Here is a 27,584-nt window from a genome sequence, read left to right on the forward strand (position 1 = left end):
AATTTTAGCTAAAGTGTATCTAGGCTGATTCCCTAGTTATCGACAGGACTGGCAGGCTGTACAACTATTATAAGCACTTCATGCATGTTGAGGGTAAAAGAGGTGCCCTTATTTACTACATGTTTTTACTTTTACACGATGTACTATGCTTGAGTATTTCGCAAGGATCACATATATTAACGTTGACATTATCTGCGCATAATGTTCTTGAACTATTCTTGCAATGCTGCCGACAAAAAAATGTATTCGTGGATCTGTGTGAACTGGCGAACATTTTAGCGTAGATTCCTTGTACCAATACAGACATAACGGCGAGAATGGTGAAGACGTAGTCATGGCTCTATTAGTGATAATGGGAGTGTGTGAAAGGCACATCTAGAACATCTGTACAAACACTACTATAGATGCAGTGGGCTCCGGAAAATTGAAACTGGCTTAAATGGAAATGCCAGACAAAAATAACTTATTTTTTTTTTTGTAAACTGCGGTCAAACGGAATCTTTACCCAAATACCATCCACTTTATTTACATATGCAACAGGATAAGTCTGACAAACATATCAAATAGTAGTACTATATAAAAAGACGAAAACCTATTCGGTGGGGCAGTGGCGAAAACGTTAAGTCATATTAATGATGTAGAGAATACATCATTCTCTACATGATGCAGAGAATACACCACCGGTAGAGAAAACGGTAGATTTTCTGCATGCACCATGATGCCAAACCCCCATATCCCGCATACGCGGCAGATTTTTTGCCACAACAATAGAAAGGACAGAAAAAAAATGTAGAATTTCACTAAACTCATTTACACAGAATGCTTTTTTTCTATGTGCATGAGCAGACAGCAACAATTGAGCGTGTATTAATAGGTGACCGCCCTGCACGCTCCCTCCCTACCGACAGACGTGTAATTAAAAGCAAAGAACTCCGCCAGCTTCTTGAGCATGTGGAGCCGAGGGAATGGCCCGTAGCCGCAGGTACCATTGACGTCCTCCAGCTGGATGTCCGCAGCAGCCAAGGTGTATTTCACGTTTGTCGCGTTCGCCTTGGCTTTGCAAAGCTGCATTGAACATCCCCGAGACAACAACTCGTAAGAGGTCACTGTCTGTGTCAAATCGAGTGCCTTAAAGCTGAGCACGATAATAAATTACGTTACGCATTTCCGAAAGAAGCGCTTCACTTCTAACCCTGAGAAGTGGGTCCGTGACAGCAGCAAGTGCGTAATTGCAACGTTTTGCGATGGCGAGCATATGATATCATAGACGATAAGAGCCATATATTCATAAAACTGCTCCCTAGGTATTGTTTTCATGCTATCTGCCAACGAGCCTTAATAGGTGTTCAACAGCATAGCAATGGCCGCCAAAGTGTGCAGTTACACAGACTAATATTCAGAGGACAGCGAAGTTCGTAGTGCAGAACATTGTTTCAGTTGCACCAGCCAACGGCGAGTATTGACAGCCCTATAATAGGAACTAACTTCGTTGAAACATTTCAGTTCAATGCTATACATGCACAGACGGGTGATGACTCCAATTTTAGTTGTGACTCCATGAAAAAAAAATTGCACATTCTTTGCTGATCGCAGAAAGCCTTGTGTCATTTGGCATCGCCACAACACACACATTCATCTGCACCGCGGTTTGAAGCTTATCGAACATGTGCCTGACCGGCAACGTGGCCAGAGGCGGGACCCCTCGCCACGTGATACAGGTGACCAACGCTACATCGGCGAACACTGCCTCGCGTATGGATTCAGTTCCAATGGCAGCGTGTCTAATATTGTCCGCATTTCCATTATTTCATTTGCGCGACGGGCCCACTTTACCGATGTAGAAAGCGACCGTCGAGACGAACACAACACCTGAGAAGGAAACAATGAAATCTTCGCGTGCATAACGGAATTACTTCATTGAAGGTGTACATTTTTCGTAGTGAACGTATTTGGATGCCGGTTGTGGATGCACTGCGCAATTATGCAGAAAGTTTAATTGCGCAGCACATGTCGATATCTATACGAAGCGAAGCCTACGTGAAGTGGTTACCTAAATTCTTGAGAGGTAACGGTGATGCGAACAATTCGATGCTGACAGATGTACGCCCAGAAATGTACGTGACGTGTTTAGCAACGCTCAGGGTTTTTACACCTCCTGCGTCACGGTCCGAACCGCCAATACTGGAAGACTGGCAAAGAATGAGGCCGCACCGTCAGTGCGACATACTAAATGTTGAATCAAGGAAAGTGCATGAAATCAAATAATTTATCTAATAGAGTGAACCATTTTCTTGACAGATCCGTGAGCTTTGGAGATGTACGTGAGCTGAGATTGTTGTATGTTATTGTAGGACACGTACATGTTGTATCTAGGAGACGTACAGTAGTACATACCAATTCTGGTGGATTTCCCAAGAACTTTTAGGCGCATGCAGTGCGTGTAAATCAGAAACAAAATTAAATCAACGAATGTAATAAACATACTCAGCAATTTCAATAACAGCTTGGTACGCTTTAAAGATGCGTGGAAGCGCACGTATGCTCACGTTTAATGTAGGAACAAATTATTTGTTACGCAGATCAGGTGCTCGATATAAGCTATCAGCTTACATTTTTTATACTCCGCTTCGTGCTGTCCATCTTATAATCTTTGTAAATATATATATATATATATATATATATATATATATATATATATATATATATATATATATACATACATATATATATATATATATATATATATATATATATATATATATATATATATATATATATATATATATATATACATGGTAGTGTGTGTGAGAAGAAAGGGGGGTAACCAACGGGCCCAATTTTTGTTAATCACACCATAAGAAGCCAACAAACGAATACACCAAAAGACAACATATGGGAAATTACTTGTAGTTACTAAGTGAATAAAACAAATATAAATTCAAGGACAACTAAGGTGCATGAAAGGGCCACTTGACGCAGGTGAGGAAATATCTTATGACTACGCATTACGTGCATGATGGTCTAACCAATTGAGCTTTCCCATCAACTTTCTTGGGTATTTATGTTTTACCACTAAATCTAACATAGGGAGAGTTAGCCAGCTGCGCCACTCGTAAAGCGAAGACGTGGGAGTGTACCCCACCTACGGCAAGTTAATATTTTTCATTCACTTTAACTGTCATTGTTTATTGTTTATTTAATCCAGGTATTGAGTAGTACGCGTTTTTTTACCCTACGTTGTCCTATGCTCCTTTGTTTGTTGGCTCCTTATGATATGATTAATAAAAATCGGGTCCCTTAATTAACCACCTTTCTTCTCGTTCAGCACACAACGAGGGTCTCGAACCCGGCGACATTGATGCCTTCAGGTAGCATGCATGGGTTTATTGACCAGTTGCCTTCACCCAAAAGGATGACGTACTCGCGACGCCAGGGGCAGAAAGGCATCAGCCGCCAAGATTTCTGAGTGGCGGCTTGTGGCTAACACTACCAAGGTTAGTTCTAGTAGTAAAACGTAAATACCCCAGAAAAACGGCTCCGCGGTAGCTTGGTTGGTCAGAGCATCGCATGCGTGATGCGAAGGCAGGGGATCGTTCCAAGCCTGAGGCAAGTTTTTGTTGCATCCACTTTAATTATGACTAATTCATCACTTATTTATTATTTAATTCAATTACGAAGTACAAGTAATTCCCCCAACGGTTTAAATATATATATATATATATATATATATATATATGCTACGGTCACGAAAGTCTGCAGGAGTTTCGCTATAAAGGATCGTTATAATAGAAGCGGTCACTGGCGTAAATCTTTTCCAAATTTCTCTTTTGCTACAAGGCGAGGCAGTATAGAACCACATGTATTTACACAATAAATGACTCGTTCACTAGCTATCTAACAACTTCGCCTCTGTTTCAATTTAACAGTACCGTTTTCACTCTTATATTCTACAATTATGTAACGAGAACCTTTGCTTCAAACTTTAACAAGAAACAGGGGCACAGGAAATGAGTAATGTTCATTTTTACTGCCACGTGATTGCCAGCAAATTGATAATTTTTCACACTTTAATGCGAGTAGACATGATCTGAAAAGTTGAACTCAGTGTTACCATGCGTGCTGTTTGGACATGATTGGATTGTCTCACCTTGGTACGAAGGTTAATAGGGCTGTCATAGGTGAAGACCAATTCTGCTCCGACGTCGTACGCGACGCGGGCCTGGAACGCCCTGTCTTCGTAGAACGAGTTGTTGTAGGCAGGCCGAGAGCAGGCCTATTGTGGAAGGAGACAATAATTTGTGGAACTTGTGAGCACAGATCTGACAGCCCTAGCACAAAATCTGACATATCCTGTCTCATAGTTCTTTTTTGTTCCGATACAAATCATGTAATACCAAACAGGATTACTGAACAGGGGACATACGATGTTTCGATAGGGATCGTGCAATAAAATTCGCACCACTCCCTAAAAAGCACGAATCGACACTTTAAGTTGAGCACCGCATACGCTCCGCTCAGATTTCACGCGCTAACGCACTGCAGAGAACCGCGTAGATTTGGCACCTGATAACCGCGTCTTTCCGAGACGCAGGCGGCCCACTATCAATTCGGATGCAAAATGATCGAGCAAAATGCTCGGCTTTGCAAGTCGAGCGCGAAGCGATCTTTGTTGCGCATGCCGGCACTAGCGTTGTGCGCAAGCGCACACGCGTTCCCGCGGAGCGGTTTTTGGGCAGTTGCGAGCGCATGGCGGTCTGAGCGTAAATGTTCAACTGAAACATTCTAATATATATGAGCGGAAACGAGCAATTCTGGGAGTTGTCCCGTTCTACAATGCAGGGACAAGCCGTTGCCCGAGTTCTAACAGCGTTCTAACAGATTGGTATATACTCCCTAATATTCATGATTTTTCCCAACAACATAAAAAAGAAAGATTATAAGAAAACGTAGCCCAATATATTCTATAAAGGGCACAGATGTCCGGCGGTAATCAGCACTCTAATAATTCCAGTTGTTGACCGTCTTTGCATGTACCACAGCACTAATCGGCAGAAGAGCAGCCCTCTCTTTTCATAAAGTTTGCAGCATGTGTCCATAAAAGCGTTGTCGACAAATAAAAAAATATATATATGTCGTTTTTGGTGTTGCTCTTTGAGCAGTTTCTACCTCTTCCGTGGACCAATTCTGAAGACGGCCCAGTGTAGACATCAGTGCGGCATGGGGTTTTCCGATTTACCGGGTATGCATCGCAGGATATGTGGCCCTCAGGTAAATCTGCATGCGCTGCTGGAACCACTGTGTGACTGTGACGATTACTGTCACGGTGATGATTAGGATGTTGAGGATTATGAATGACAAAATTCAAGCGATTCAACATCTTGTTAACGTCGACCAAGTCTGTCTCTACGCGCGTACCTCTCGAAAAATCATGTGGTTCATGCACCCCTATCTCTCCTCATCACGTCGTACAAGAAAACGTTGTCTTTCATTGACTTCAACTAGACGGTCAATAGCGGTCCAACTTGTTCTTTTTTCTGAAACGAAAATAAATGCTGCAGTTTTATGTGCATGGTAAAATCTCGATCTCCTTAATAAACTTCCCATAGCGGGGACAACAGAATAATTTACGCACATAAGGTGCTTTATCGTGCAACTAAATTGTAGTACAAGCGCGTTCTTGCGCTTCTCCCTCACTAAAATATGTGACCGCCGCGATCAAGATAGAGCAGACGACAGCCCAGCAATGCAGAGACGTAGCCACTAGTAAACGGCGGTGGTTGTTTCGAAAATTATAACTACATATTGTGGTCCTCATGAAGCCACACCTATGCAATTTACTTGCGGATTATTGTTTTGGACGTCGTAACGGTATAGTAGCCCTTAAAACAGCTCGCAGTGTCCACGACGGAAAATGAGCACGAGCCTTACTTATGACTGCGACTTTTTTCTGCGATATATAAATTAAACATAAGTGCACTCTTCGGAACAGAGAATGGAAATGCAGTCAGACACAAGGGAGTAAGTGCTGCAAGAAAAGTGTGCATAACGGCCTACCCAATAATTCGTAGTTCTGAGTATGTAACAGAGTAGTCCTCTTTTTTGCTGCGAGCCTGATTAAAAGCGAGGTGAGGTTTATGGCAGAGTAAGGAGCGTGAGGCTGCCGCATTAAAGAATAATAGGCAACCCGTCTTTAACCCTTGCACGAATGGCCGCCACGCTGTGACACGCTTCGTAGTCTTCGGGTACTGAATGAAGCTTCCCTGAAGTACGGTCTATCTGAAGCTCAGCGCAAGTATAATAAAGATAGCCTTTATGGTTTTACTCCCATTGTTGCGTTGGTATCCGCCGCTATGTACGTCAAAATCCGTAGTTGCAATTCCAAAATGCATGGTTAGCAAGTTACAAAGAAATATGATTCAGGTCATAAGGAGTGGAAGGCAACACCAACAAATTGGCATTCCACGATACAACCTCTCGTCCGCTCTGCCGATGCTACACACGTGAAGGTTGCCGATTTTAGAGAGTACAATCGTTGCAAACAGCGATCAGAATTGGCTAACTACCGCTCAGAATCTCCGCGCTGGATCAATCTTATGTCTACGCCTTTGTAGACATGCACACGGCCTTTATCGCAGCCGCGTAGGTGGCCCTAAAATTTTTTTTCTTCAAAGCATAATGAAAATGACTGAGCGCGACGGCTTTGTCTTTGTCCTGATGGGCTTCTTTCGCGGTGGTACTTGTCATGCTTACTGGTTGGGATTACAGGGAGACTAAGTATTGGAGCAGGCAAAATGTATATTTGGTAAATAGCAAAGAAGCACAGCTGTAAGAAACTAAAGTGGTTTCTTTGTGCATTTTTTTCGTAGTAGAGATATATGACCAAGTGCGAAGGGCCAGATTATTAAGAAAGAGCCGAAACTTTCCATTAGGCCTCTGTGAAACGCAACACCTGCAGACGAACACGGTTTTCACTTCATTCAATTCTGCGGAGAGATCGCTCGCTATCATCTGGGAATGTTCAATCCAACAGACACCGCAAAAATTAGTCTGAGTCTTACTGCACCCCCAAAACAGTGTGAGCGTACAAGAGCCATACTAGTATCGATAATATTTATAAATATCTAAATATAATTATATACATGTATATATATATATATATATATATATATATATATATATATATATATATATATATATATATATATATATATATATATATATATATATATATATATAACTATAAATTATGACTCGTGTGCGATACGAAAGTCCATGCTTAGTGTGTTCCAAGAAAAAAGATTCAGGCCGTGAGCACTGGAAGGCAGAGTATATATATATATATATATATATATATATATATATATATATATATATATATGTATATATATATATATGTATGTATAATAGAAACGTCCAGAAATGAATTCTGAGGGGCCCGTTCTTTATTAGTCAGAAGCTCCGACATTAAATGTACCAAGGACAGAATAAAGCAAATTAGGGGTACTTGTTAACTGAAATAAAAAATCGCAATTTAATGGGATTGAAAGAAGGAAATAGCATTTTGGCGGCAGATGGCATACAAACCCGCGTCTTTGCATTACCTGTGCCATGCTCTTATCATTTGAGCTACCGCGGCGCCGTTTGCCCATCTTGTATGTACGCCAGCTTGGAATACACGGGCGAACCAAATGCCGCTCTAGATGAACCCATTACCACAGAAGTGAGACACGATGTGATGTCTGCCACAAAGATCATCACGCCAGGCAAGGATGGCATCACCATCGCCATGATAAGGAACCTGGACGAAAACTCCATCAAACGTTTTACCGAATTCGTAAATAAACACTGGGAACGGGGGACTATCCCGGACGACTGGAAACATGTGGAAATAGTAGTGATTCGGAAGTCCGGAAAGACTCCCTGGCTGGAAAACCTGCGACCCCTTTCGTTGACGTCCTGCTTGGGAAAAGTATATGAGAGAATTGTGCTTCAGAGGTTGGAGACGCACCTGGAGGATAACGAGCTCATGCCACATACTATGTTTGTATTCAGCAAATTCTTCTCAACGCAAGACATCCTCCTGCAGAATAAGGAGGAGGTATTTACTACCATTCTAAAATACGGAGAAAATATATTGCTTGCACTCGATCTTAAGGCGGCCTTCGACAATGTAAGCAATAGGGCTGCGCTGGAGGGACTCAGCAACATTGGTTGCGGGCAGAGCATACACAACTACGTCAAAGCTTTCCTTAGTGACAGAACCGCCACCATTGGTATAGGAGGCATCAGGACTGACAACTTCAACATGCCCAAAAAGGGAACACCGCAATGCTCTGTGATATCCCCTACGCTTTTTAACATTGTTATGATCGGGTTAGCACGGAAGCTCGACAAAACTGAAGGACTCAGGCATGCCATATACGCCGAAGATGTCACAATCTGGGTGACCAAGGCGTCCTTAGGAGAAAAACAAGATATTCTGCAGAGTGCAGCAGATACAGTCCACGCATACACTGAGCACTGCGGACTTGCCTGCTCCCCGGAGAAATCCGAGGTGCTCAGTCTGCAGAAGAGGATACCATCTGTAAAACTCCATCGACATCTTCATAGGGGGTAGAAGATTCCGGAGATATCCTAAGTTAAGATCCTTGGCATGTGAATACAAGGCAACTGTCGTGTGGATCACACAATCAGAGAGTTGGCAAACACTACAGCCCAGATCACCAGGTTATGAGACTGTGACAGGGAACCAGCGTGCCGATGCCAACGCCGGAGCATACGCCAACCCGGGGGCGCGCCATGACGGGGAAGCGGACACAGTCACCAGCCGCTATGGAGCAATTTTAGAAAACCAAAGAGCCTAAAGGAGGATCTACCCCCCTCCCCACAAAGACCTTAGTAGAGAACAGTCGGTTTCCTGGTGACAACTGCAGACTAATACACACCCCAATCTGAGTCTGCTCAGCAAAATCTGTCCGTCAACATATGACAATAAATGCCCACTATGCGGGGAACACGCAACGCTTTGCCACGTTACATGGGCCTGCCAAAAACCAAAGGTTGCGCCAGTACACAAAACACCGACAACAGAACAGTGGGAGACTGCGCTGTCCTGCTCGTAGCCTGATGAACAGCTCAAGCGTATCGACAGAGCTAGCAAGATAGCAAAATGCACAGGGGCCCTGGACTGAGGGCTCCACCTTCGCCGGTATACCTCCTTTGGGAAAATAAAGTTTTTCATTCATTCATTCCCATCCCCTTTCCGGGGTATTTAGGTTTATCTACAATATCTAACCCTAGGACTCTTAGCCAGCCCCACCACTCACAAGCCTTGGCGCCCGATGCGGAGAATCCTTTCTGCCGTAGGCGTTAGGTGTACATGAATTTTTCGGGGAAAGCAACTGGTTAATAAAACCGCAATGCTGCCTGAAGGTGCCAGTGTTGCCGGATTCGAGACAGTCGCTAAGTAGCGAACGAGAAGAAAGGAAACCGAGGGGCCCGATTTGTATTAGTCATGTCATAAGAAGCCTAGCTCTAGTTCCACTAGATAAACATAAATATCCCTTTCATGGTTATATTGCGCTTAGTTTTACACTGACGATATTAAGTGAAGGACAGGACGTCGGCGTACGTAGCGCAAACTATCAACTGTTTAATACTGTTAAGGAACGCGCTTATATACACGGAGATATGGCTCCGGGGGGGGGGAGATATAAATATATATCACAAGGTGACGACATGTGAACATAGTTCGGGCCGGGCGTGCATCGTTCACTTGCACCCGTTCACCCTGGCACGTGAAAAAATACGTGGAATGTTCTATTTCAGTGGTTTACCGAATTCCACTAGATTGCGGGAAAGTATACATTGGGCAAACTGGACGTTCGCTAAATGATAGGTTATGGGAGCACAAATACACGTGCCAGCTTCTGACAGGACCAAGCAATTTGGATGCACACTGCAAACAATGTAAATGCTCTCCGCTACTAGGAAGCACCACAGTCATTGGCACATCAAAATAAAATATGGAGTGAGAATTATGGGAGGCGCTTGCGACAGCTAAACGGGTGCAAGTGAACGATACATGCCTGGCCCGAACTATGATCGCATGTCGTCACCCTTTCATATCTTTTTATATATGCCCCTCCCCTCCCCGCGCCATATATCCTTGTATGTAAGCGCGTTCTTTAAGAGTTTTAAACTGTTCGTAGTTTGCGCTACGTACGTCCACGTCCTGTCCTTCACTTAAAATTGTCAGTGTAAAACTAAGCGCAATATAACCATGAGCGTTCACCAAACATAAAAATGCCAGAATAATATAAGTATGCCAGAAAGTGGATGCCGAAACGGCGCTACGTTACCTCAAATGGCAAGAGCGTCGCACGCCTAATGCGAAGACTTGTGTTCCTACCCCACCTCTGGCCAGTTGTTCTTTAATCGGGTTTTATTTATGATTTCGTTAAGTTCATGATTGAATACAATTTCCCTTATGCTCTCCTTGCTGTCTGTCAGTATTATGAACGGCAGTTTTTGCATACCCGGGAAATGTCGGTGATTTGATGCTCTCGCAGGAGCTTCTTTTGCATGCACGCGCCCCCGCATTTACTGCCGAGCGAATAGCCAGTGGGCCCGGTACTCGACGTGGAACCTTTCTCACATGGTGCGTACCACCGACCAGCCATGCCCACGGCCACAGCATTCATGATGTTCGGAGGCCAGTGGCTGTAGTTGGTTGCAAGAAGAGTTATGCTGCTGCCCTGCAAAGTGAGAAAAATCAGTGACGATTACGATACTCCCTAATGCAAAATTTGAGCACAGCTCTATAAGTGTTTTCCCTTAGCAATATGTTGGACGGCGTGGACAATATGTGTCGTGCAGCCCCTTACAAATGGGCTGTACGTGGTACGACTGCCTCGCTAACCTGGAGAACGTGAAAGCCCGCGCGGGGGTGACGCCTGGCCGCGATTCCCAGCCGCTGCCGCCGCCAATAAACCTCTAAAACGATGCGTGCTACTCTGGCGCCATCTCATAGCCGTTGTCGTCGCACTGCGCTTTTATTCTCACGCTTTCACCATACCCTCCTCCGCTTTCGGCCTAATGCTTCCGCTGCACCCTCCTTTCCGCTTTTCCCTTCCCGTCTTTCATATACGCTGAGCTACGCGTTCGCTCTTGCATCCTTATTTGAAGTAGTAGCTTAGCGCAAATAAAACCACGAACACAAGGGAGACAGACAAGGACAAGCGCTACTCACAACTGTTTATTGGAAAGGAAGGATGGTGCATATATATATATATCCTCTTGTCACGCATGCGCCTACCAAGCAGAAGTGAAGCCGGAACATGCACATCAAAGGCGATCGCGCAAGAAGTTAAATTCGGCATCCAGTAATGTGATAGAAGGCTCACTCACACATCTATCTCTATTCTTCTGGATAAAGAAGGCCTCAAGAGCGAGCCTGGAAGACGCGTTGCCGCTCCTGCCGAGAATAGTTGTCTCTGAAAATCGAGCGTCGCAACCACACGCAGTAATATGAGCCACCAAATGTGCGCCCTTATCCTCTTTTTTCTTTAGTTTTTGCGCGTGTTCCCTCAGACGGTCATTCACACAACGCTCAGTTTGACCAATGTAGAGCTGCCCAACAAGGGTGCAAGGGAATTGCATAAACAACCCCTCTGGAGCACTCAACAAAGGGCTTCTCATGCCTCGTGCGGCAGCCCCGCCTGCTCTTGCAGCAAACACGAGAACCCTTTCCCAGGTGGATGACCCTTTCCGTGTTAAAAGTTCATCGGAGGTCGCGCAATTTGTTAAATGTAATGACGGCATTAAGTATGGTTTTTCCGTTGACGTAGAAGATCTATTCTATTCAATTCCTCAGGACAAGCTTCTCGTTTTCTTAAGGGAATGTATTGAATACAACGACGTGGTCGACTCCCAGAACTCGGCGGGCCTTTCAGTGGACAGCTTTTTAACATTGCTTGAGTTTTATTTAAGTGTGACTTTTATTTTTTACAACGAGCAGCCATATCTGCAACGCCGGGGAGTGTGTATTGGGTCTTGTGTTGCTCCTATTTTGTGCGACATTTTTTTGTCTTTTATTGATAGGTCCTTAGAACAGGTTTTTAATGGGGGGCAGGTTTTAAAAGTTTTTAGGTATGTTGATGATTTTCTAGTGCTTTTAAACAATAAACAATAAGGGTGACTTTACATCCCCTGCTTTTATTTTAGACGCTTTTAACAACCAAGGCCAAGGGCTTGTTTTTACCCATGAACTTCCTGACGACACAGGCCTGCAGTTCTTAGATTTAAAACTGTCTTTTGAAGTTGGCCACGTCTGCTGGTCCTATCAACCGCGAGCCATGAAGCAATTGCTGCCATACGATTCCGCACACTCTAAAGTGGTGAAGCGAGCAGTTGGTAATCTTTGCTTGGAATCGGCTTTGCGGAAATCGTGCGCACACCAAATGCGGTCTAGTTTTGCAAACCAAGTTGGACGCCTTTTGGCCTTTTGGCAGCTGGTTTCCCTTTGACGGTCGTCAATGCTATAGCAGAGTCTCTTCTGCAAAAAGTAAAGCTTGGAGCACGAAGGGCGAGCGCAGAAGTCGAACGACAGAAGGTAAGACCAGAGGTTATTCCCTATGTACACAAGGTGTCACACAACCTTAAAAAGGTTGCTAACCGTCATGGTATACCTCTGGTTTTCTCTGCGCCCAACAAGCTTTCGAAGCTGTGTTCTCGTGTTTGCTGCAAGAGCAGGCGGGGCTGCCGCACGAGGCATGAGAAGCCCTTTGTTGAGTGCTCCAGAGGGGTTGTTTATGCAATTCCCTTGCACCCTTGTGGGCAGCTCTACATTGGTCAAACTGAGCGTTGTGTGAATGACCGTCTGAGGGAGCACGCGCAAAAACTAAAGGAAAAAGAGGATAAGGGCGCACATTTGGTGGCTCATGTTACCGCGTGTGGTTGCGACGCTCGATTTTCAGAGACAACTATTCTCGGCAGGAGCGGCAACGCGTCTTCCAGGCTCACTCTTGAGGCCTTCTTTATCAAGAAGAATAGAGATAGATGTGTGAGTGAGCCTTCTATCACATTACTGGATGCCGAATTTAACTTCTTGCGCGATCGCCTTTGATGTGCATGTTCCGGCTTCACTTCTGCTTGGTAGGCGCATGCGTGACAAGAGGATATATATATATGCACCATCCTTCCTTTCCAATAAACAGTTGTGAGTAGCGCTTGTCCTTGTCTGTCTCCCTTGTGTTCGTGGTTTTATTTGCGCTAAGCTACTACTTCAAATATGGACGACCAACTAGCCCAACAGTCAACTCTACTCTTTCATCCATCACTGCGCTCGTTCGCTCGATTACGCCGCCGACGCCGACGCTCGCCGCAGGAACGCACGCCTCGGAGCTCGCGCTCTGAAAAAGCGAGGAAATATGTTTGAACAGAACTGTTTGCTGGCCTAGTTGGTGCTTGCTGAAGGACACAATTTTGCCGCAAAGACACATAGAAAAGAATGGACGGCATTACAAACTGATTTATTTTGGGTGCTGATCCAGGAATAAATGGAGAAATACACGCATGTGTGTGCTGTTCACAAACCCCAATTCCCAGATGTCAAACAATCTCATCTCTGACTGATAAAGCATAGGTGTTTAATTGTTGATTGATTGATTGATTGATTGATTGAGTAACTTTTATTTTACAGTCCTACAGAACGCGTATTAGCACGTCGCGGGCCGCTCCCACGTCGGGACCGACAGGCCTAGTGGTTAGAGTTTTTTTTTATATTAGGCTTTCATAAGCTCCCGTGCTGTCTTATTGTTATTTATGCCAAGAATCGTAATCTCCCGGAAATGTGGCTGACAAGTGGCGCGAGCAAACGTGCCACGCCCTCTTTCATTACATTTAGGACGTATTCGCTGGCTCATTCATTTATACAACGCGCCGTGTGTCGTACATTCAAAATTTACTTAGTATGTGCAAAATATTATGTGCGATTCCTACACGGCTACACATTCGTTTCTTTTTTTTTTTTACACTCATAGACTGCACCGTTCAAATTCTTAAGCCGTGTCTCTCGTCTAACTTATATGGTAAGCAACCGCAGCTACGTGTATTCATGAACTATGAGTTACCGGATTAAATTTGCTGCTACAAGTTCTTCTGAAACTCTAGCACTTGCTCCACCACATTTCGGCCATGCTGAATCCTTGCGCAGGAACACGAGATGTAGCGTGCCTCACTTCTTCCCTATTTCTTTTTTTTCCCCTTTAACTTGCTCTGATGGAATCCGGAATGACGTACGACACGACAATAGTCAGCTCCCGGTTCATACGGGTTCTCCTCATTCTCCAATTCGCTTCGTACGGAATAGACCAGGACGCGTTGGCGAGACCAACACGGAAGTATTTATCAACATATTACGCGTATTTCGTTGCAGAAAACCAAGCTTGTTTTTTATGGCCATCTTAAACAACCTACGCACTACGTAAAAACACCACAGAAAAACCTGTGAAGTTTGCAGCATATCACATGTGGTCCACAAGTTTTTTAAGTGAGGCCTGAGCTCACTCGCCAGTCTATTCTTAACGATAGCTAAAAAAATTAAATTATGTGGTTTTACGTGTCAAAACCACTTTCTGATTATGAGGCACGCCGTAGTGGAGGACTCCTGAAGTTTTGACCACCTGTGCTTCTTTAACGTGCACCTAAATCGAAATACGCGAGTGATTTCGCATTTCGCCTCCACCGAAATGCGGCCGCCGGGGCCGGGATTCGATCCCGCGACCTCGCGCTCAGCAGCCCAACACCATAGCCACTGAGCAACCACGGCGGGTAACGATAGTGGTGCGAACTCAATCCTCACGCATGGGTACCGGCATTAGGCAAGAGGCATCTCTATATTTAATATAGAACCACAGGTAATTTCTGAATTTTTTTCTTTCGCTTTGTAGTCTACTGGCTTCGTGTGGCTGAGCTTCATATGACTGGCAGAAACGGATCCAACAGTCACTATTAACATAGATGGTAGAGAGGGGTCGTCGCGGAAATACGGACGCGGGAGGGAACCTAAAGCACAGCACAAGCACCGACTGTCTACTGAAGGATCACCGAAACGAAAAGACCGAAAACTCGTACGCACATGCTCGAGAGGAGGCAGCACTGAAATGAATGAATGGTGGAAACAGCCTGGATGGGAAGTAAGTGGATATTAGAAAAACTATAAACAGAACCCTGATCAAGATGGTGTTGAACGGGGCGGGCATTCTGGCTATCGCATGGTGACCTTGCTCACTGAACTGAAAAGCTCAGATATCGAGCTGAAAGTCGCTTGAGGAATTTGTGAAGGTATCATGCGCTAGCAGGCAGGCGATTACTGCCCCTCTTATTGAACTTTTGTTTTTTTAGTTTTTTTTACAGCAAAAGCTTTCAAGCACTCCGCCCCTAATAATAATAATAATAATAATAATAATAATAATAATAATAATAATAATAATAATAATAATAATAACTGAAACGAATAATTCAAGATGCATTGTTGCAAGCCAACGGGTATGCTGTCATCGTTTCTGATCAGCAGATGGACTCTTGAACAGGAGGCATTGCCATATACGCAAAGGACAAAATATATGTACAACTATGCGCCCTGACTCGCAAGAGCACAATGCAACCGACTGTGGCGTTGTGTGTGCCGTACCAATGAAAGTCGGAATTGTGATATCCGCTGGGTGTATATCTCCAGGCACAACCATGTGTGATATCGAGAAGTTCATGACCACGCACTTTGCACGGCTTAGCCATGATAAACTATCCACGTAATCATCGTATGAGACTTCAATGTACACTTTTCAAAAGCATACAAGAAACGCTTCACTCAGTTTATGCTAGAAGAGCCTGATTTTGGGTGCCACATCATTACAAGTAGCTCAACTACTCAAGAACGGTTGTCTACGCAGCCACCTTTGGTCAAGATTCTGTCTTACGTTATAACCAAACAAATCCGTGTATATCAAAGTAATCACAAAGCTATCGTCACTACTACTAAAAATTATTAATATAGATTCATGTACCCTTGTATAAGCGTGTGTGATGTGCTACAGCTTCGCTGGTCATCCACTTTTACAGAGTGGAATGGCTGCTATTTTTTGGGGGGCTGTCAGGTATTCCACATATTGCGTATCAATCCAATTTTTTTCCAAGCTATTATTATTGCCTTCGCTGATTCATTATCGCGTTGCGTGGGAGGTGTATGTAAAGTAACGGATTTAGACGCAACATTTTTATATTGATATTGTATGTGAGGTTGTATTGTATGAGGTTGTTCCAGTGGCGCTGTAGGCGCCACTGGAATTTGCCGCTTTCACCAATGTACACGTAATCGTAGTACGCGCAGGGCTTGTTCTATGCCACGCATGGGAACGTTCCTTTCTCATTTTGTCCTGGTCACTGCTCCGCTGGTGGCCTAAAATACAGGAATGAACGTGGACCAGTTGCACATTGCAGCGGCGCAGGTTACGGGTAAAATAATCTTGTAGTGTTATGGACCGACATGGCGCTGCATTTCGGCAGTATCACGTAGATCGGTGGACGTGAAACACAATGCTGGAATACGAGCCGAAATACGCCATATTCGACAGCACTGTTGGACAGGCGTTTTGTGTCGTGTTTTTTATACGAAAACGCGTCTTTCATGAATTATAGGTGTAAGGCTTCGCCACTGTGATGTTTGAGTCGCACATCCGACATAGCAGAAAATGAAGCAGACGGGTGCACGTGACTAACGGAAGCTCTCCAGAAGAAAACATGCCAGGCGGCTCGGTTGAATGTCTTGTTCAGGGGCCACTTCTCAAGGAATATTTGTGTTTCATTGGTCCATGCGGCACCGCCTTTTGTGCTGGCTTGTCCTGTCGCTGGTGGCGGCTCGGGAATGTGTCACTGCTGCTCTCAACCCAACTGTCTGACCTGCCTGGGCCTGGTCCTTCAAACTGGCCCGATGATATCGTGTGACTGAGCTTCTTAGTGGGGTTATTAGGTGCTGCCTTCTAGGACTATCTAGGATGGTCCTACTTGATGACGTTGTCTTGATACGTGCCAAGAAAGGTGGTAAAGAATGGAAATGGAGCGTTTATAAGTTGCACTTTGAAGACTTTAGGGACGTGCATACTTTTTCACTGGCCAAATAGGGGAAGCGACAACGCAAAATGCTGCAAAAATTGGCAGTCATGGATTACAAACATGAAGGAGGAAGCCAGGTCAGCAACCACATAAACCTGGTAAACAGAAGGCGGAACAAAGTAAGTGAGCGACTCCATAGTTCCGTAACAGAGATCAGGTGCCAATGAAGATATCGACAAGTGGTGGAGTAAGAATAGCCGATGTTAGCTGGCAACTTGATTACGAACAAAATACTTAAACTGGTGCTGCAGTACAGTCTCATCAGTACAAAGGGCTAAGCCAGACAACGAAGCGGCCTGTGGATGGCGCTGAGAAGCAGCGAAGTCTTGCTTGCATGAAGCAGCGATGCTTCGGCAGAGCCTCATCTCTACAGCTAATGTTGTGGCATTTAAAGAAAGCCGGTTATGAAATAGATTAAATATGACCAGTCTTATTGTAAGTTTTGCTTTCATAGGTCAACATTTGCCCACAATCTAAACGCAACCCTCGGAGACTCGCTCAAAAAATTTAATTTTTGCTTATGTCTCACTCGCACTCAGACTCACCACAATTCTGCTCAACCACGTTCGCTCAGTTTCAAACGGACTAAAATTATTCTCAAGCAAAAAGACTTGGGTTATGGCTGACCATAATTTTACTCGACCGTGCTCCCTTTAAGCCTCATCAAACATCGACTAGGACTGACCCGGACTAAGACTTATGCATCAGTATATGTGTGAGAAACACGACTCCGGAGTCCGTTTGTCAAGACATGCAGGTAATCGTCATCCATTATACAGTTTGTGAAAGCCACTATTCTGCAATGCGCCATTGTACAATGTTCTACGCAAAGCTTGTGATTCGCGATAGGTTCCACCCCTTTAGCGGAGTTGGTCTTAAACGTCATGCGCGTCGTGAGACTATGATCATTGTTGAGCTTTGACGCGACTGACTTCAGCCGTTTCCTTGTGCGATTTCAATGTGCCTTCACGTCGATCGCAGTCACTCACTCGTTAGAAGGAGTCAAGGCATCCATAGGTGTCATGGTCTTCTATGCCAATGAAAGTGGCGATATCGTAATGGCGTAATAAGCCAAGACAGAGCACAAAAATCACCATGATAGCTAGTTTCGAAGAGTCTTCAGGCATGGAAAAGACGGTCTAGAATGTGCAGTTCCAAAAGTTATTGTTCTTTTCGGCCCATTACACATCTTGAGGCAGCAAGAAGGCTAAGTTACGAAGGACATATGACCTCAAGCAGCGCGATCGTGACTTCATTAGCTAGTGCAACGATGCTTTTTTGCAGAAGCGCTTTTATATTTTCTATATATTTTTATTTTTTAAGCTTCAGTTTGTAGTCGCCGTTTTTTCTAACGCTGCCACCGATGCTTCCTTGCAGCATCTTGACGCTGGTGCTTTGTACCGTGATTTTTTTTCGGTGCGTACTTGTCTTTGTCGCCACTGTGTTTGCGAATGCTTATCTCCTGCCTGCAACAAGTCCTTTCGCTGCTACGGCAGTCTAATAAAATGCATTGAATGCGAGTGCCATTACAATTTGCAAAGCTGTTCACGCTGACCTGAGAGCACATTTAAAAACAAGCGACATGCTTGCGGTAATACGCGGTGGTAATAGTGTTGGTGGGATAGTCGCTTCATACTATATTACGGCCCATAAAAACTATAGCATGTTAGCTCAAATCGACATAGGAAACGGGCAGGCCGCGTACAGCCTTCTGTTGGGAGCATGGCACAGTGGGATGGGGAGTTGTACTTCGGCAGCCACTGGTTATGGGACGGCCGCGCGGGCTTTATCTTGAAAACGATCTGTTTTGGAGGTGTAGTCTAGGTGGGCTGACGGCTCGTAGTTTTTCGTGCGCTATGTTTTCCCCGCTCAAGTTGCATTCAAGCGATAGACAACCCGATAGACCCTCGCTGCTGCTGCCACGTTGTCTCACGCCCGCGTTTTGACAGCAAGGGCCCGCGGTCATTGAGTGTGATCTGTTCCTGCGTGCGCTGGCATCATGCTTGTTAATTTAGCCAGTTAGCGAACATTCACAAGTTTATACGTACTATACAACTGCTACCCTTACTTAGCGGATCTGTCTACAAACTTTCTATCGGAATCGGTGCTTCGTCTTTCTGGCGAAACTGCGACGTTTTACAGCGAAACTGTATACCTCTACCGTCCAAGGACATTTTTGTGTCGCTGGCGTGGTAAGCAAGAAACTCCCCATAAGTTGGCCGATTCCGGTTGTAGTGCAATGCGGGGCGAACCCGCCATGGAGGTGGAGCCGGCGTTAAGCATATCCCATACGTGGGTACATCCCGAAGATAGTGCAATGCCGGGCCGACCCGCGGTGGAGGTGAAGCAGTCATTAAGCACTCCCCATACTTGGGCTGATCCCGAATATAGTGCAATGCCTGACCTGCCCGTGGCGGAGATGAAGCAGGTGTTAAGCACTCCCCATACGTGGGCCGACCCCGAAGAAAGTGCAATACCAGCCCGACCCGCGGTGGAAGTGAAGCAGGCGTTAAGCACTCCCCATACATGGGCCATGCCTGAAGTTAGTGCAATACCGGCCCTACCCGAGGCGGAGGTGAACCAAGCGTTAAGCACTCCCCATACGTGGGCCGACCCGGAAAATACAGCAATACCGGCCCGACCGGCGGGGAGGTTTAGCAGGCGTTAAGCACTCCCCATACGTGGGGCGATTCTTAAGATAGTGCAACACCGGCACGACCCTCGGCGGAGGTGAACCAGGCGTTAAGCACTAGCCCTACGAGGCCGGTCCCGAAGATAGTGCAATGCCGGGCCTACTCGCTGCGGAGGTGGAGCAGTCGTTATGCACTCCCCTTACGTGGGCCGATCCCGAAGATATTGCAATACCGGCCCGACCCCCGGCAGAAGTGACGCAGGCGTTAAGCACTGCCCATAAGTGGGCTGACCCCGAAGATTGTGCCGTGCCGCGGTGACCCACGACGGAGGTACAGTTTGTCTTTAAGGGGCCCACATACACGGCTTCGCCTGGTGATCCTTCTTCCCAGAGTGGAAGGGAACATAGTTTTTTTACTGATACACGTTTACCTTTGCATATGTTAGCCTGTTTAGGGAAACTTTGTTTGGTAGTTAAGAGGGTGCCTTTATTCTCCATCATATGCTAGCTTTTGCCAGCGTCTGTGCATAAGCAGCGATGGTAGATGAGGACGTGGTGTGCGCGTTCTAACACTTTGAATTAAAATCAGTAATTTGTCATATACCTGAACTCACATAATAATAAAATGCGGACGGAGCTAGAAGCTTTTGAACATTGTGATGTACTCATTAATCTATTTGTTTTCTTTCCAACCGTTTTCTTTCAGTAGTAATATATACCACCATATATAATATATATGAGAAGGGAACGGAAGAAACTGGTACATAAGAAGCCGATCAATGAGTTAGCGGTAAGAGGGAAAATAGAGGAATTCCAGATCAAGCTACAGAACAGGTACTCGGCGTTAACTCAGGAAGAGGAAGTTAGTGTTGAAGCAATGAACGACAATCTTGTGGGCATCATTAAGGAGTGTGCAATGGAAGTCGGTAGCAACTCCATTAGGCAGGATACCAGTAAACTATCACAGGAGACGAAAGATCTGATCAAGAGACGCCAATGTATGAAAGCCTCTAACCCTACAGCTAGAATAGAACTGGCAGAACTTTCGAAGTTAATCAACAAGCGTAAGACACCTGACATCAGGAGGTATAATATGGATAGAATTGAACATGCTCTCAGGAACGGAGGAAGCCTAAAAACAGTGAAGAAGAAACTAGGAAGCCGGCAATATCATAACAAATATGGATGAGATAGTTCAAGTGGCTGAGGAGTTCTATAGAGATTTATACAGTACCAGTGGCGCCCACGACGATAATGGAAGAGAAAATATTCTAGAGGATTTCGAAATCCCAAAGGTAACGCCGGAAGAAGTAAAGAAAGCCTTGGGAGATATGCAAAGGGGGAAGGCAGCTGGGGAGGGTCAGGTAACAGCAGATTTGTTGAAGGATGGGGGACAGATTGTTTTAGAGAAACTGGCCACCCTGTATACGCAATGCCTCATGACCTCGAGCGTACCGGGATCTTGGAAGAACGCTAACACAATCCTAATCCATATGAAAGGGGACGCCAAAGACTTCAAAAATTATAGACCGATCAGCTTACTGTCCGTTGCCTACAAACTATTTTCTAAAGTAATCCCAAATAGAATCAGGAGCACCTTAGACTTCTGTCAAGCAAAGGACCAGGCAGGATTCCGTAAAGGCTACTCAACAATAGATCATATTCACACTATCAATCAGGTGATAGAGAAATGTAGGGAATATAACCAACCCTTATATATAGCTTTCATTGATTACGAGAAAGCGTTCGATTCTGTCGAAACCTCAGCAGTCATGGAGGCATTACGGAATCAGGGTGTAGACGAGCCATATGTAAAAATACTGAAATATATCTATAGCGGCTCCACAGCCACCGTAGTCCTTCGTAATGCAAGCAACAAAATCGCAATAAAGAAAGGCGTCAGGCAGGGAGATACGATATCTCCAATGATATTCACAGCGTGCTTACAGGAGGTATTCAGAGACCTAGATTGGGAAGAATTGGGTATAAAAGTTAATGGAGAATACCTTAGTAACTTGCGATTCGCGAATGATATTGCCTTGCTTAGTAACTCAGGAGACCAACTGCAATGCATGCTCATTGACCTGGAGAGGCAAAGCAGAAGAGTGGGTCTAAAAATTAATCTGCAGAAAACTAAAGTAATGCTTAACAGTCTCGGTAGAGAACAGCAATTTACAATAGGCAGCGAGGCACTGGAAGTCGTAAGGGAATACATCTACTTAGGGCAGGTAGTGACGGCGGATCCTGATCATGAGAAGGAAATAATCAGAAAATAAGAATGGGCTGGGGAGCACTTGGCAGGCATTCTCAGATCACGAACAGCAGGTTGCCATTATCCCTCAAGAGCAAAGTATATAATAGCTGTGTCTTACCAGTACTCACCTACGGGGCAGAAACCTGGAGGCTTACGAAAAGGGTTCTACTGAAATCGAGGACAACGCAACGAGCTATGGAAAGAAGAATGATAGGTGTAACGGTGAGGGATAAGAAAAGAGCAGATTGGGTGAGGGAACAAACGCGAGTTAATGACCTCTTAGTTGAAATCAAGAAAACGAAATGGGCATGGGCAGGACATGTAATGAGGAGGGAGGATAACCGATGGTCATTAAGGGTTACGCACTGGATCCCAAGGGAAGGGAAGCGTAGCAGGGGGCGGCAGAAAGTTAGGTGGGCGGATGAGATAAAGAAGTTTGCAGGGACGGCATGGCCACAATTAGTACATGACCGGGGTTGTTGGAGAAGTATGGGAGAGGCCTTTGCCCTGCAGTGGGCGTAGCCAGGCTGATGATGATGATGATTATATACCACCAAGAAAATGTCATAATGAGCACACAATTTTTCGACCTTGTTAGTAAAATTTTCGTAGTTCCGTGGCTTGTCGCGTTAAATATTAGAAATTCTATCGATGTGTCAGGCATGCACAGAATGTCAGTTAAATATCCTTTGCAATTGATCGCCGACTGCTTACCTCATATTTTTATTATTTATCACAATAGGAAAATTCCCACGTATAGTGTGGGAGAGTCGCTGTATGATTCAAGATAGGCAACATAAACATTGTTTCCAACTACCAGCGTATTTTAATCTTGTCTCTATATTTTTTGAGAAAGCCTCATTAAAATTTTACTTGAAATTTTACATCCCTCGTTCACCTTCGTAAGATTTTCAATCTAGTGTAATATGGTTTTTAAAAAGACGTCAGTGTAAAGAGTTTGCGCTTCTTTTACTGAACGGACATATACTTTAAAAAGAAGGTTCACAGAACCCATCATAGGGGTCAATAAGCACAAGCTGGGTGATGCGACAGTCCAGGCTTAGTGGAAAAGAGTATGCCGCTCATCCCACTTGCGTTGCGTTGGCGAAGCGGCTTAGCACGGTGCATCATTGTCGCTAAATGTGCGTCTTCTCTGCTACATCTTTTTTCCCCTCTCATGCCGCCAAGAGGTCAACTGAAGCGCTCTACCAATTGTGGTCATAGGTTTGCCGGTGATATGCAGATGTACATTAGTGGACAACAAGGCATTCAACGAGAAATTCTTGAATTTCATCTGTTAGGAACACATGGTCCCAGTAACTAATTAGTTCGCGGTATGCACCGCAACGTAGCAGGAATCGTTGATGTAGGAAGGAGACAATGTCATGAGCTGTTGCAGCTGGCGCAGGGACTCTTTCTTCGTACTTGGTGAGGTGGCCTGTGGCCCCATTAAATGAGTGATTTCCTGCAGCTATTTATGACAGTCGTCCATAAATATATGTGGCATTCTGTTCAAATGGTCGCGAGGGGTACGAGGAGCGTCAATGGTTCATAGGCAAGACAAGGAGCAGGCATGCGGCGTTGACGGTATGAGCATTACCTATTGTACTTCAGTGCAAAAGTGTAAATTTCACGCCAATAAAGTGAAAGAAGTGGACTGCTTAAAGTTTTGTAATGCCTTTTGCGTACACACTGAGGATCGGCAGGGAAAGCGTCACATATATCAGCGCGGAGGTGTCTGGGAACAACTGGTATCCACTTGCGGCCTTCGAGACGGTTTTCGCAGTGATGGAGGACTTAATAACGAGTGGGGAAGTAAGCAGCATGTGGGCCTAGTGCTCCAGATGGTGGACCTGCAGGTGGATCGGTGAGGTTATCCAAAAGAGCCAAAATGAAGTTATGTGGCTGGAATGAGTCTAGCGCCGGGTTACTGGCAATTTCGCTGGGTACAGGTGAACGGGAAAGAGCATCGCAATCGACGTGTTTCTGACAGCTCAGCGGCCCAGGCGGCCACAAAGATATCTCACAGACGACAGCCAGCAGAATTCTTGTTAATAGACGACGACATCGTTGGGTTGGCCGTACAGGTGTGGCGAAATTTAGGTAATGTTCTAGATAATCAGTGCTCTTTCCCTGTAAAAAGCAGTTAGTTTCATCTTTTGTGAAAGCGCGGCTCGCGTAAGCAACAACATATTCGCCGTGTCTCGCTTTTCGTTCGGCGATGGCAGTGGGAAGACCAACTGCACCAGCATACGTGTGGATTTTGGTGCGGGAGGGGCGGCTTCATCGACATATTACCGGATAGGGGGAGTGGTGACTAGACGAAGGAGCATCGCAAAAGCATGATCGCAAAAAGAACAGGTGAAATGGTTCGAGTCTCTGCGAAGAATCTTTGTCAAAGGCGGAATGATTGAGGCAAACGTTTGGATATAGCGATGGAAGTACTAACAGAAACCGATGAAACCAATCAAGTCTTTCAGATATATGGCTCTTAGAAATAAAGTAACAACGTGGAGCTTAGCGGCGTCAGGCAGAAGGCCATCTTTCGACATAATATGTCTGAGAATGGTAAACTTGTGTGCACTGAAGAGAACATTTTTTTCCCAATTCAGTTGAGGGCCAGTGTTAGGGAGACAGCGCAAAAAAAAGCCCCAGTCGATGTAGGTGAATAGGCAAATCTGGGACAAACACGATGACATCACTGAGATCACATGGACACGTATTCCATTTGAGGCCGCGGGTAATAGTGTCTATTATGCGCTCAAAGGTTGCGGGAGGGTTTAGGAGGTCAAAATGCATCATAGTAAATTCACATTGGTCGTCTGGTACAATAAAAGCAGTTTTCGGGAGATGAGCTGCAGCCATAGAAACTTGCCAATAGCCGGAACGTAGACTGAGAGAGGAAACAAACTCTGCAGCTTGCAGACCATCTACGAAGGCATCATCGATCCATGGAGCAGGGTAAACATCCCTTTGGGTAATCGTGTTTCACTAGCGAGAACTCGCATAGAAGCGTATCATTCTTCTTAACTGAAACCAGTGTGGACGATCAAAGACTGCTCGGTGGCTGAATAATGCTGCACTTCAGCAAGTCAACTGCTTGATCATCATGACGCCGCGTTCTGTTTCCCATACGAGGTATGATCGTTGCCGCAGCGGGGAGTGAGGGCTCGTGTTGATCTGGAGGCACACAGTTGACTTTAAGCCAAGAGACATACTGTGACAGCCAAAACCAGTAGGACACTTATCAAGGAACTTATGAAGTCACGTCGTTACATCGGGTGCAAGCCGTTGTCGATCGCATGGCGGGAAAGGCCTTAGGAGGGTGGAGCATTTAGTGGTATAGTGTTTTTTTCCGATAAACCATCAATAGCTGGAAAAGTGGCAAGGATTTTGAAGGGCTCCACTTGACCTAGAGATTCATTCTGAAGCAATTGAAGCGGGAACGGAAATTGCTTGCGCGCAAGTAATTCAGTGACGGTAGCATCAAGGGCAAGCATGGCGGCTGGAGGTGGGGGCCAGTGTCGAGGAACAAAAGCATCGCAAGGCGCGAAATGAGCACCACGATTGATATTGACACGTATCCTTATCTTTATCGGGCAACCACGTTTCGCAGCCTAACAAATGTAATCGCACAGCGTGGGACACGCCTGTATGTATCCGAAGTTTCTGGAACGTTATCGATGCTTCTATCCGCTGTCTGTTGTCGCCGAACGTTATGTTAGCTGATTTCATCATCTGACGCGAATGGTGTAGAACTTTGTGGAAGGCACGCGGGTCCGAACGATTAGTCTGGAACATTCTATGGCTGCTCTATAAAAGCCGACGCGCTTGACCCACTGATCAGTTTTTCGACGATCACCGAGCGTGTTCGCCGCTATCGTTGTGCTATAAGTGTAGCCTGTTTTGTGGGCACAGGTTCGCACAATAAAAGTTATTTTTCTCGTTCACAGTACTGCTACTGTGTTATTCAACGTCACCACCACGTGACATCTGGTGGAGGTGCTTTGCGTTCATGCACCGGACGCCCTCACAAAGCCGTGACCCAAGCCCTCACTCGGAAGACACCAACTTCGACAAGAACCAGCGAGGTAGCCGCAGGCTGCAAGGACTGCCCCCGGAGCACGGACTTTTCCCCGAGACGACTAGGAGGATGGCCACCAAGTCTACCCCAATGGCAGCACCAGCGTCACTAGTCGTGCTTCAGTAGCCCAGGGAGCCTCCGACGTTCCGCGGTTCAACTTTCGAGGACCCAGGAAGCTGGCTTGAGACGTACGAGAGAGTCGCTACCTTTAACAACTGGAACAGCGACGACAAACTGCGATATGTGTTCTTCGCTTTGGAAGACGCGGCCAGGACGTGGTTCGAGAACCGAGAAGCCAGCTTAACGACCTGGGAACTTTTCCGAAGCGGCTTCCTGCAGACATTCGCAAGCGTCGTACGCCGAGAACGAGCCCAAGCGCTACTAGAAACCCGGGTGCAGCTACCTAATGAGACGACCGCGATCTACACGGAAGAAATGAGCCGTCTCTTCCGCCACGCCGACCCTGAAATGCCCGAGGAGAAGAAAGTCCGCCTGCTGATGCGTGGTGTGAAGGAGGAACTCTTCGCCGGAATTGTACGAAGCCCACCGCAGACCGTCGACGAGTTTCTACGCGAGGCCACCAGCATCGAGAAGGCACTCGAGATGCGCAACCGGCAATTCGACCGCCGCACGAACTCGACAAAGTACGCCGGAGTTCAATCACTGGACACCGACGACCTGCGCGAGACTATCCGAGCGGTCGTGCGGGAGGAGCTACAAAAGCTGTTCCCACCATCACAGCCACAAGTGGCTTCGATCACCGACGCCGTGCGTGAGGAGCTCCAACAACAACTTGAAGTAGCCCCTGTATCGCCCCAGCCTGAGCTGCAAGCGATGACGCAAGTACGCCGCCGTCGCACGCCGTGAAGGTCCCCCTCCGCGACCGCGCCAGGGCCCTGTCACGCCGCAGTTCCGTCGTCCGCCACCGCCAACACGACCACCCGTCGCCCAGCGCACCTACCCGAGAAAGACAGATATTTGGCGAGCACCCGACCACCACCCGCTCTGCTATCACTGCGGAGAAGCCGGCCATGTGTACCGCCGATGCACATACCGCGATTTGGGACTGAGAGGGTTCGCCGTCAACGCGCCGCGTCCACAGCTTGGCGAGCGCCCACGCGATATCGCCGATTACCTCGCCGCTACTCAGTGGAGTTCTCGACGACGGGTCGCGTTCGCCATCACCGGGCCGCTACCTGTCGCCGCAGCGCCGACCATACACTGGCCCAGCCCGAGGGCGGTCAGCGAGCCCATATCCGGAAAACTAAAAGCAGCAACCGATGGAGGTGCGGTTGCTGTTCGTCGAACTGACGAAGATCCTCCGCCGCCGACGAAGTCGATGAATAAACCATCTCGACGACCTAATGACGACACGCCGCCGTCCCAACGAAGTCAGCAAGCCAAGACTACACCGATGAAAGACGACTTGACGACGCGACGTT

At 46.0% G+C, this 27,584-nt stretch overlaps 1 protein-coding gene across 2 annotated transcripts in view; it reads right to left on the reverse strand.

Annotated features, from left to right (window-relative positions):
* Positions 1-508: 508 nt before the first annotated feature.
* Positions 509-27,584, reverse strand: part of LOC139057937 (uncharacterized) — a 119,161-nt gene continuing 92,085 nt past the window's right edge. The window contains exons 13-15 of one of the 2 annotated variants that reach the window (XM_070536743.1): positions 10,539-10,757; positions 4,148-4,273; positions 509-1,065 (exon numbers count right to left, since the gene is read on the reverse strand). In XM_070536743.1, coding sequence (XP_070392844.1) covers positions 868-1,065; positions 4,148-4,273; positions 10,539-10,757 — 543 coding nt within the window. In that variant the 3' untranslated portion in view covers positions 509-867. The remainder of the gene's footprint in view (positions 1,066-4,147; positions 4,274-10,538; positions 10,758-27,584) is intronic. The other variant, XM_070536744.1, reaches the window with a different exon arrangement.

The sequence above is a fragment of the Dermacentor albipictus genome, chromosome 3, assembly GCF_038994185.2.
Source record: "Dermacentor albipictus isolate Rhodes 1998 colony chromosome 3, USDA_Dalb.pri_finalv2, whole genome shotgun sequence".
In the NCBI taxonomy this organism is placed as follows: Eukaryota; Metazoa; Arthropoda; class Arachnida; order Ixodida; family Ixodidae; genus Dermacentor; species Dermacentor albipictus.